General features: G+C 43.5%; 2 protein-coding genes across 2 annotated transcripts; one reads left to right on the top strand and one right to left on the bottom strand.

Moving 5' to 3' along the window:
* Positions 1–431: 431 nt before the first annotated feature.
* On the bottom strand, positions 432–2,145 carry LOC147899261 (cytochrome P450 703A2-like). The gene is made up of 2 exons (XM_087378621.1): positions 1,228–2,145; positions 432–1,099 (listed from the first exon to the last, which is right to left on the bottom strand). Exons 1-2 carry the CDS (start codon positions 2,134–2,136, stop codon positions 440–442), a joined length of 1,569 nt encoding a protein of 522 aa, XP_087234747.1. The 5' UTR covers positions 2,137–2,145; the 3' UTR covers positions 432–439.
* Positions 2,146–4,407: 2,262 nt separating this feature from the next.
* On the top strand, positions 4,408–9,551 carry LOC147899260 (uncharacterized). The gene is made up of 9 exons (XM_087378716.1): positions 4,408–4,683; positions 4,841–5,269; positions 5,410–5,614; positions 5,762–6,003; positions 6,133–7,085; positions 7,361–7,761; positions 7,959–8,228; positions 8,480–8,685; positions 8,784–9,551. Exons 1-9 carry the CDS (start codon positions 4,408–4,410, stop codon positions 9,549–9,551), a joined length of 3,750 nt encoding a protein of 1,249 aa, XP_087234842.1.
* Positions 9,552–10,330: the final 779 nt, after the last annotated feature.

Below are 10,330 nucleotides of genomic sequence, written 5' to 3'. Positions count from 1 at the left end.
GAAATTGATAGTGTTAGACATTGAAATTGACACTCTTTAACATCGAAATTAAAGGTATGTTGTTGTAGTAGTGAAACTCCACTTTATTTCATACACTCACTTCCTTATTTCTCCCCTCATAGACTCACTTGCAGGTTTAGCTAATAGGAGTAATGAACTTCATTCGATTGAGTCACAATGAATTGCTTATAGCTTGACACCTCATGCTCACTACACTAGTTATAAAAGCTTGTTCACGTGAATGTGGCAGTTTGCGTGCAAACCAGGTTAAACTCCAAATTTCAATTTGGGTTAAGTGTAGAGAAAACCATTTGTATCAAATCATTGCAAAATTACATGTATCAAACGAAAAGTTGTTCTTGGTCTCTACATTTCTGCTTATTTTATAGACTAATATTTTATAGCAAATTACATGTATAAAAAGTAATGCAGGTGGCCTCTACACTTCTGCTTCAAGCAGGTTGAGGTTCAAGCGAGGTTTTGCAACGGCTGCGAGGGGGACAGCCAAAGGGGTGGACAGCCCAAAAACCTCCGTCATGTCGATGTCCTCCTTGCTCATGCCAGCAGGCAGCTCCCAGTTGAAGCTTTGAAGCAGACGACCCACTGCAAGCATCACTATTATCATCGCCAGTGAGCCCCCTGCACACCTTCTCCTGCCTCCTCCGAACGCTGTATAGTGGAACTCAGGCCCTGTTCCATTCTCCATCCTGAAGCCGTTCCCTTTCACGTTCTGCATGTGCCTCTCCGGTACAAACTCTTCCGTCCTCTCTGGCCATGCCTTTGGGTTCCTCCCGTGCGCAAACAGATTGAATATCACCATCGTTTTCTCGGGTATCTCATACCCTGCCACCTTCGTGGCCTTCAAACACTCTCTGGGTGCCACAAACGGGCCTGGCTGCGACAACCGGAGCACTTCCATCGTCACGCACCTTAAGTATGGCAGATTTGGCAAGTCTCCCTCGTCAAGAGCACGCTCTTTCCCAACCACATTATCCAATTCTTCTTGCAATTTGCTCATCACACGCGGGTGCCGCAGCAGTTGTACCATAGCCCACTCATTCGTCACGGCGGTTGTATCCGTGCCTGCCCCCAGCAGATCCTATACACGTCACAGAAAAATTGTCGGTTCGCGTCGCAATCTGAAAAGTTATACACGAAGAAAAAGCAAAAAATGGCAAAGGAATAGCATAGATAAATCGACAAAGAGAAAATGCGAAGCTGCCTTACAAGGATGAGCGCTTTGATCATAACATCGCTTAATACTTCCTCCCCTTGCGTTTCCTGCAGTCTTAGGAGCAGATCTATGAAGTTTGACGGCTCAACATCAGGATTGGCTTTTCTTTTTGCTCGGTGGTCTTCAAGCACCGGGTTTACCACGTCTTCCATTCTTTCTAGAGCTTTCTGGCAACGTCGGTTGTATCCCTGCAAATCTAGCCATTTCAACCAAGGGATATAATCCCCGATGTTGAACGCTCCCATCAACTCGAAGGCATCGCCAGAGAGCGCAGCGATGCGGGCCGTTTCTTTGGGCCCTGCGCCTTCTAGGCCAAAGAAACGCTTACCTTGAAGCATGCGCGTGGTATTGTTTAGAGAAAACGATTTGAACACATCCCGGAGAGGGATGAGTTCGCCATTGCGTGACTTTTCCACGACGAAGCGAACCATACAGTCAGCTTCCTCCTTGCGGTGGCGTTGAAAGGATAGCGTTTGGCGGTTGCTAAGAAGATGCTCGACGCAAATCCGTCGAAGGCGCTTCCAGGCATCACCGTAAGGTCCCATTACGAGGTCCATGCCATCGTAGCAGAAGTATTTCACGGCGATACGCTGGTAACGAGAAGCAAAGAGGTGATCTTGGGTGCTCATCATTTCCTTGAAGATTTCTGAGTCATTGGTAGTGACGGTATGGACGGAGCCAAGCCGAAGGTAGACGAGAGGTCCATATTTCTGATGAAGGCTGGCGAGGAACCGATGGGGAAGGGGACCGAGCTGAAGGAGGTTACCGAGGATGGGGATACCGGGGGGGCCTGGAGGAAGATGGTGGCTATTGCGACGGCGAAAGAAGATCAAGATAGAGACGATGAGGATGAAGATGGGGAACGATAGCTGCAGCAGCTGAGCCAGAGTGAAACTAGTCATTGTGGGAAACCGACGCAGGACCAAAGTACCTTATTTTCACAGCAAGTCCCTGCTTTTATATGTACCAAATTTTCTCATTGACTAGTCCGAGAGTTCAAAGTCTCCGATTGACCAGTAGTGACTACGTTAACCGAGACTCGGAACTCCGCTACGACCCGCAATCGTTCAGCCGAAGACTCGCCAGCAGCGCCGCGTGCGCATAGCCATTTTGTCAAAGCTGAGACCGAGGGGCTCAGGAAAGCCATGTTTCCCTTGACAAACAACGTGCTGAAATTTGAATTCAGAATCACCTGCTGACTCCTGTGAGTGCCCAAGTCCTGCACCTCCTGCTCGATGCACAAACTCTTCGAAAAGTTGAGATTATATGAAATTGGAAGAAAAGAAAAACATTAGAGCGTTGCCCAACATGTTGGGGGATTACCAAAGGGAAATCCTATTCAAATCAGATCTTAAGCTGGATGCACAAACTCATTGCCACAAAGAAAGAGATGTCGAATTCCCGAATCTGGATTCGGCAATGCCCAATTTGGCCAGCGTCCAAAAAATTCTTGAGGAAGTTGCCCAGGTTGCCCTTTGCCCAGTGTTGCCCTGTGTTGCCTAAGACTGTGCTGAAATTTGAAGGCTTCATCAGGCATCAAAGCTCTCCAAGCCTTCATACGAAGTAGAGGAAAAATTTTGGCTTGCAAAAGAAACTCACTCTAAATTTTTAGGCTTGAGGTATAGAATGCCAATGCCAGTTGTAGGGAGCAAATTGCAAAATAAGGCCTTGTATGGAGACCAACCTTCAAATTTTCTTAATATGTATTATATATATTGTGTGTGATTTCTCTTGGGGGTGGGAGATTATATGCGCCAAGCTGGCAAATTTCACCACATCTCCTCTTGTTTCGAATGTTATGGGCTCGCTCAAGCTGTTCTCGTTTTTGTGTCTATTGCTATGTCGTTGGGAACAACTCAAATGGATCGCCAATAGTCACAACACATGTAAAATGCCAAAGTTCTAGAGAAGAAAAATCGTAGGCCTCTATGGTTTGATGCATAAATGCCTTCTAATGTACTGGTCCTTTCCTTGCGCCTGACCGACCTACTTGATATATCCGACATTTCTTCTTTTTTTTTTAATGAATCATTCTTTTCCACTTGCCTAAAGTGAATTGAATGCCTTAAAGCCATAAAAACTTCAAAACAAAATCATGAAGTCTAATTTTATTTTAGGGCTACATTTGAAGGCGGGTTTCTCCATGGAAGGCCATTCATTGTACGAGGCCATTCATTGTACGAGGCCTTCCAAATGAATGCTTACCAGGCCTTCAAAAAGCAAATCGTTGAAGTTTTTCCTCTTTGAATGCACGATCGAACATGGAACAAACAGCTGACGCGGGCAAAAGTGGAACAAACGCGGGCAATGTTCGATCATGCATTTAAAGAGGAAAAACTTTGTCTAGTTTGTCAACGATTTGGCTTTTTGACACAAATTTTCAAACTTTTGTCATAGACAATTGTACCATAGGTCATCACGGCTGTCAGCTATCCTGGCTGTATCCATAGCGACTGTGGTCACAGGTGACATTGTACTAGGCGTCTAGGTGCCTATCTTCTATTATGATTCATCTATGTAATACTGTATGTAGTATGCACTGCGAAACGTGAAGAATATGTAGCATCCAAGAATTTGATGTCTCAAAAGCAATGATGTACCGTGACTGTTATAGGAATTAAGTTGGGCCGCGTCTTCATCAGAATCACGTCGCTGAGAAAAATATTTTAATCACAGCAGCGTTTTCTGACTATGAGAGTCTATGACTCTGTGTGTTTGCCTTTGGTACTCGCCTTGACTCCTTCCGTTGGCACAAACTGGCAGCAATGGTATTATGGTATGATGAAAAGAAAACAAAAAACAAAGCAATTACAGTCTAGACTTTCATTTCTAGTCTGGTTCCATTTCCTTAATTTGCACTCTCACAAATTGGCAACACCCGAAAGATGAAGACAATCAAACTTTGACTATTTCCTTCATTTGCGCATTCAAAAATTGGTAACACCCGAATGATGAAGACAATCAAACTTTGACTCGAGTCACTAGACGCTCCTCGCTTTTACCAAATTTACTCTCTTCTTTCCTCTTTTTTCTCGTTTACCATACCGTCACCCGTGTCTCTATATATTCGAAGCCCTCATCTCGATTGGTCATATCGCCAACTTGTTTTGAGAGCATTGTCATTTCATTGCCCTTGTCACTCTGCAAATCTAGTATAGCAAATCCAGTACAGCATGGAGAAGGCATCAAGATTCGAAGATACTGATGGGGTGCACACAAGGAAATCACAAAGGCGGCATTACGATGCCATCGTGATTGGCTCAGGCTATGGAGGGTCCGTTGCCGCTTTGAGACTCTCTCAAGCCGAGCCGAGCCTTAGTGTTTGCGTTCTGGAGAAGGGCCATTCATGGCAGCCTCATCAATTCCCTACTACCTTCTTGCAACTCATGCGTACGTTAACAATCCATACTCCATTGGGTACCATCGGCAGCAAAGAAGCATTGCTTCAGGTAATCCAATACTACACCAAATCCATGAATTCTTATCATCGTCACTCTTCCCTTGTGTAAGACGCAGGCAGGATGTTGTTTCATGAATCAATGTACGTTAGACAACATCAGTCAATAGTTATAGCATGAAATCCAATTACCGTTTCTGGTACTGCAGGTTTATTTGCAACCCAATTCCCTTTCCATGCTTGGAGTGGGAGTGGGAGGAGGCTCCCTCGTCAATGGTGGCGTTATTCTGCCCACTCCTCTCCGAACGCGCAGAGATCCTCGTTGGCCCAAAGAATGGGAAGAAAACTGGCATGCAGCCGAAAGAAGATCTCGTGCCATGCTCCAACCCGAGGCCGTCCCCCACGCCTTTCCCACCACCCTTGTTATGGACACTGTCTTAGCCAATGATCAGGCCAACATTGAAGAAGGAGATCTGAGGAAAGAAGATGCGCTGCAGCTAAGCGTAACCTTTAGCAATAAGAAGAACGCTGCTGGAGTGGAGCAAATGGGTTGCAAGTCTTGCGGTAACTGCTTTCATGGGTGCCCATACAACGCTAAGAGCTCTACCGATAAGAACTACCTTGCAGCTGCGGTGCAGGTAACAATACTAGCTGTGAACTACTTAGGCGTTGATGTGCTGTTTTCACGATAAGCATCGTACTTGGTCTCTGCTCAGGCTACATATTCACGCAATGAGCTCAAGCAATATTTATATTTGCCATTGTGTTGTATCTCCAGGCAGGTGTTGAGATTCGTACAGAGAGTGCAGTTTCCTTCATCGCCCAAACTCCTGAGGATACTTACATGCGTGAGTGCACCAAAGATTGCTCCTTTTACATGGATGTCACACATGATCTCAAGCATGCTAGCGAGCCGGAGAGAAAATGGCGCGTATATCTCAATGAAGTTGACTATCTCACGGCAGACTATGTCGTCCTGTCAGGTAGTTTTTGTGCTCGAGTTTTGTCAAGATTTTGACGTTTGATCAGGTACTTTAAGCAAGTTTTGTGTCCTGGTACTTGTTTTTGAAATTCGATCACGAGTAAGTTGATTGTCAACATTTGACGGTTCACCCCCACTTATATTGCAGCTGGCGTCCATGGAACAATAGAAATTTTGTTGCGGTCAAAGGAAAGAGGTTTAAAGGTGTCGGATCTGCTGGGGTGCGGAGTAAGCACCAATGGCAATAATCTGACATTTATCGGGGCTCCTAAAGCTCCAACGAAAGGTACTAGCATAAGCAAGAACGATTTCACAGGCATGGCAACTGCGTCTCGGCCTGGTCCTTCCATATCAAACGCGTATACGTCGTCCCTGGGATTCACTATACAGGTCGGTCAATCTTAGTATTCAACGTCCCTTACAATTCTGTTTTTATGAAAAAACGTGCTTTCCCGGAAACGAATGCCTAGAGGGCCTGACATTGAAGTGTTGAAGTAATACTCGGTGTTTTTTTCACAGACTGCAATCGCACCTAGAAATTTTCCCCACATGGTATATAAATGCTTGGCCACTTTGCCAGAAGGATGCGGGCTCTTAGATAGGATTTGGAATGATGTGAAACAATTGGTACCATCAGTCCATGGCAGGTCAATCCTAGTCAATGTGATGGGTTACGATGCAGGAGATGGTGTTTTGCAGCTAGATCGAAAAAGCCAATGCTTGAAATTCACTCCTCCGCATGATGAACTCTTTGTTAAGAAGGTGAAAGCAATGCAGAAATTGGCCAACCGTCTGCGAGGAGTTCTATATTTTTCGCGCTTCCGCAGTACGTCCGTGCATTACTTGGGCGGCTGCAATGTCGGGCGAGACAAATCCACTGGCGTGACTAATGCTAGTGGCCAAATGTTCTCAACCAACGATAACATTGTTCACGACGGGCTTTATGTTTGTGACGCCTCTTTGATCCCATGTGCAGTCGGAGTTAATCCTTGTTTCACCATAGCCACAGCTGCGGAGCACGTTTCAACATGTATCGTGCGTGATGCCCTACAGAATAGTCTGTATACTAAAGGTCGACAGCAGTCCCTGGCCAAAGGACAGGTTGCATATGCTGGGGTTGATGGCGTTGTGTCACCTAAGCAAGAAGTGTTGTTCTCGCCAGAGCCAATATCACCAAATTATGGTATATCATCAACAGTCACTGTGAAAGAGACTCTGCGAGGAGATTTGAGTGGAATGCCTTGCAGCCTGGAACTTGTGCTTCGTATGGATGCTGGAATTGATAAGCAAGATGGCAAATCGTCAGTGTTGTGCGGACGAGTTGGTGGCAGACTGTACCTGAATTCGGTGGACGGAGGAGTGTTGTATGTTTTGGAGGGAAGAGTGAACATGTGTTGCAGGCAACATCCCCGCACACCTTTCACTCAATATATGCATTATCATCTGCTCTTGTCTGGAACTTCAGGCCAAAGGTAAATTCCTTTAGTGCATTCGGCAACATCAATATCGCTGATATTGGTGTTTTGACAATCAGCTACGTGTTTCATAATTGTGTGGTTACAAGAGTCAATTGTATCTTGTTCTTCCGAAGGTCAAGGAAACCAACTAAGATGCACAAACTCAATTGTGCCTTTGAAATTTGCCCTTTAATATTGCTTGATTGATCGATCCAGCACATTCATAATTGTGTGAGTGAGACGTCAATTATAACTTTTTGCTCCAGCTCAAAGTGTCAATTCTTTTGCAGATATGTGCTTGATGGATTCAAGGAGATGCGACCCTTTCTCAAGGGATTGTTCGCTTGGAGAGAGTCCACCACTTTACATGCCACTTTATATGTTCAACAAGTGGACAAATCCAAAGTAATTGGCACTCATCAATGTGATTCATTAGCATTACCATTGCAAGGCCAACTTCATCTCAGTGTCTTCGAGCTCATCCGCTCTGCTCTCACCCTCAGTGGACCGCATAAATTCCTCTTTGTCAAGTCCTTACTACAAAGCATCTTCCAAACGTATTTCATGGAGAATCCAAACGTATGTAGCCCAATAGGCCAAGCACACTATTGTCTTGCATCCAAGGCGACCATCTCCCAAGCACATCAAAATCCTCCATACCCTGCTCATTGTCGTTATGATTTAGAAACAGGTACATCCAATCACTTTGCCTCCCTTGATTTGTGGATAGTACTTTTTCATATATTCGTAGCATTATAGCTCGTAGAGTCATGGAAGATGTATCTTACCACAAGTACATTCTATTTTGCATATGAAAACATAACTAGGTTTCTAAGCCATTGATTAGATACGTTGGGATACACAAAACTGAAAAAGATTTTTTTGCAGGTGATGGTACACCGATTAGCATGATTCAGTGGCCATGCAACCAGTCAAAAAGTGGTGGAAATGCACTAAATAAGCCAGTAGAAGTTGTTCTCCTTCTAAATGGGTACTGCACAGAGAGCTTCTGGCTCCCTACTGAAGAATCTGACTTGGTAAGGTCACTACTTAGAGAGGGATATGAACCATGGTTGTTGCGGAATCGCGCTCATCCAAGCCATGCAACACCCAAGCATTTCACTATTGACGATATCGCAAGATTTGATATTCCTGCAGGTCTCTCTCTCTCTCTCTCTCATCAATCCCCCCAGTCTCTTGAATCTCTTTTTTTTTTACTATAATGTCACCGCACTCACCTTTTCAAAGTTAGTTAGCAAGTCCAAGGTATCTCATTGGTTCCCTCGTCTTTATTATTTCATTGACAAGCCATTGACTTAAGAATGTCCATGGTTCATGTCCATCTTATACTCTTCTATAGTATTAGGGAATATTGTCCTTATGATTTTATTTTATCTCATGCTTTCCAGCCTTTTCAAAGATGTTCGAGGTAGTGGGACGTAGTGCATCTATCCATGTTGTTGCTCATTGCCTTGGAGGATTAACTATACATATGGCTATCTTGGGTGGCTACATTCCTTCTTCATTCATGACATCGATTGTTTGCACAAACTCCTCAATGTTCTTTCGGACCACACGTTTGACTATAGCAAAGCTCATTCCTCCTCTGCTTGCAGTAAGTAGTCCTATCATATTTATTTTTGCCTTATGAACTTTCAAAGGGATTTTTGAATTATACAGGGTCTAAAGTTTCAATTTTGTTGCCATTGCCAGATATCGATGACTATAGCAGGAGATAATAGACTCCTCTCCATGGGTCATAGCAATGCTGATGGATGGAGGCACACATTGCTTCGTAAAGTTGCACAATTGTTACCTCGTGTGGAGCGTTGCAATCGGAAAGATTGTGAGGTCTTTTCAGGAATTTTTGGCAACATTTTTTGGCATGAAAACTTGAGACCAAGCATGCATGAATGGACAAATAATGAGGTGACTACCAAGCTATCCCTTGGTGCATTGCACCATCTTCGTTTAGTGTGCCTTGCAGGACGTATCGTGGATGCAAATGGAAATGATACATATTTGCAGCATCCAGAGAGATTGGCACTACCTACCACGTATATATCTGGGGGAAGGGAGATACTAGTTACACGTGACACAAGTGCCATGGCTAATTCATTTATGCAATATCACCATCCAAACTTCTCCCACTCTCGTGTTGTGATACCTAAGTATGGTCATAATGATCTTCTTATTGGTGAGCATTCAAAAAGAGATGTGTTTCCACACATACTAGACCATTTGCAAAGGTTTTGCAAGACTGCGACCCTCGAACACAACGAGATGAAAGAAGATCAACAAAAGTGTTCAAAGCTCAACCCATGGGAAATCGAAGAGTCACTAAGGCATTCGACTTCAAACATTCTCAGCATTATGGATAAAGTAACATATGTGTGTTGCATTATGCTCATATTTGCTATCTTCTTTCTTTCAAAATACCTATTTTGTAAACGAAGTGCTGGGACCATATCATTTATTTAGAAACTCATGTTGCTGTCAAATATGAGTTTTTGTTAATAGAAAGGTGAATCCACCCTATCCAAGATTCTTTTTACAATTCAAGTGTCTATTTAGAGGTGAGGAAACCTATATGGTACTTGTGGATGGAATTTAAGCATATGAAAAGTATTACATTCTCCATAAACATTGGCCGATGCCTTGTTTTAATTGTCCATATCCATAAAAGGTTAAGAATTTGAAAACTTCAACACAAACTATTTGTTTTCTTTCCTTCCTATGTATTGATTGATGCTATTAGCTAGAATTTCAAATTCTAGTTCTAGAAATGATGCTTACCCACAACACAATGCATCCATAGATGCGTGTGCAGACGTGTTTCTCAAATTTTTTTAAAAAGTGACGGGTGCAGCTATTTGCACTTCTATTAGCGTGTCTATAGACCTGCATCTATAGGCACGTCTATATAACAGAGAGATGCATGTATAGACGTACTATTAGACGGTTGTAGAAATGTAAAAAAAATAGAAAGGCGTGCTTATAGATGCTCTGTGGAATTTAAAAAATAAATAAATAGAATTCTATGTGGTTCAATGGAATGCTCTGTATGTTGTATGGTTGCAGGAATTCCATTTCTAAGTATGCAATTCCATTCCTATAGCCCATCGCATTTTAATTTGCACAATTCCACGCATGTCTATAGCCGACGATTACAATTCTGAATAAAACATTAAAACTCCAAAACGTTTAATTCACAAGGCATTTATTGATAGAACATCGCACGAGGAAATTGAATGCCAAAA

This window comes from Dipteris shenzhenensis, chromosome 8 (genome assembly GCF_047967505.1).
Source record: "Dipteris shenzhenensis isolate YYH24624 ecotype China chromosome 8, Dip_SZ_1.0, whole genome shotgun sequence".
NCBI classification, from domain to species: domain Eukaryota; kingdom Viridiplantae; phylum Streptophyta; class Polypodiopsida; order Gleicheniales; family Dipteridaceae; genus Dipteris; species Dipteris shenzhenensis.
This window is presented reverse-complemented; position numbering and strand designations above follow the sequence as displayed.

Coding starts and splice junctions, on each gene's coding strand:
- LOC147899261 (XM_087378621.1), bottom strand. CDS start 2,136: ATGACTAGTTTCACTCTGGCTCAGCTGCTGCAGCTATCGTTCCCCATC. Junction 1,100..1,227: donor TGATCAAAGCGCTCATCCTT/GTAAGGCAGCTT, acceptor TGACGTGTATAG/GATCTGCTGGGGGCAGGCAC.
- LOC147899260 (XM_087378716.1), top strand. CDS start 4,408: ATGGAGAAGGCATCAAGATTCGAAGATACTGATGGGGTGCACACAAGG. Junction 6,004..6,132: donor CCCTGGGATTCACTATACAG/GTCGGTCAATCT, acceptor TTTTTTTCACAG/ACTGCAATCGCACCTAGAAA. Junction 7,086..7,360: donor TCTGGAACTTCAGGCCAAAG/GTAAATTCCTTT, acceptor ATTCTTTTGCAG/ATATGTGCTTGATGGATTCA.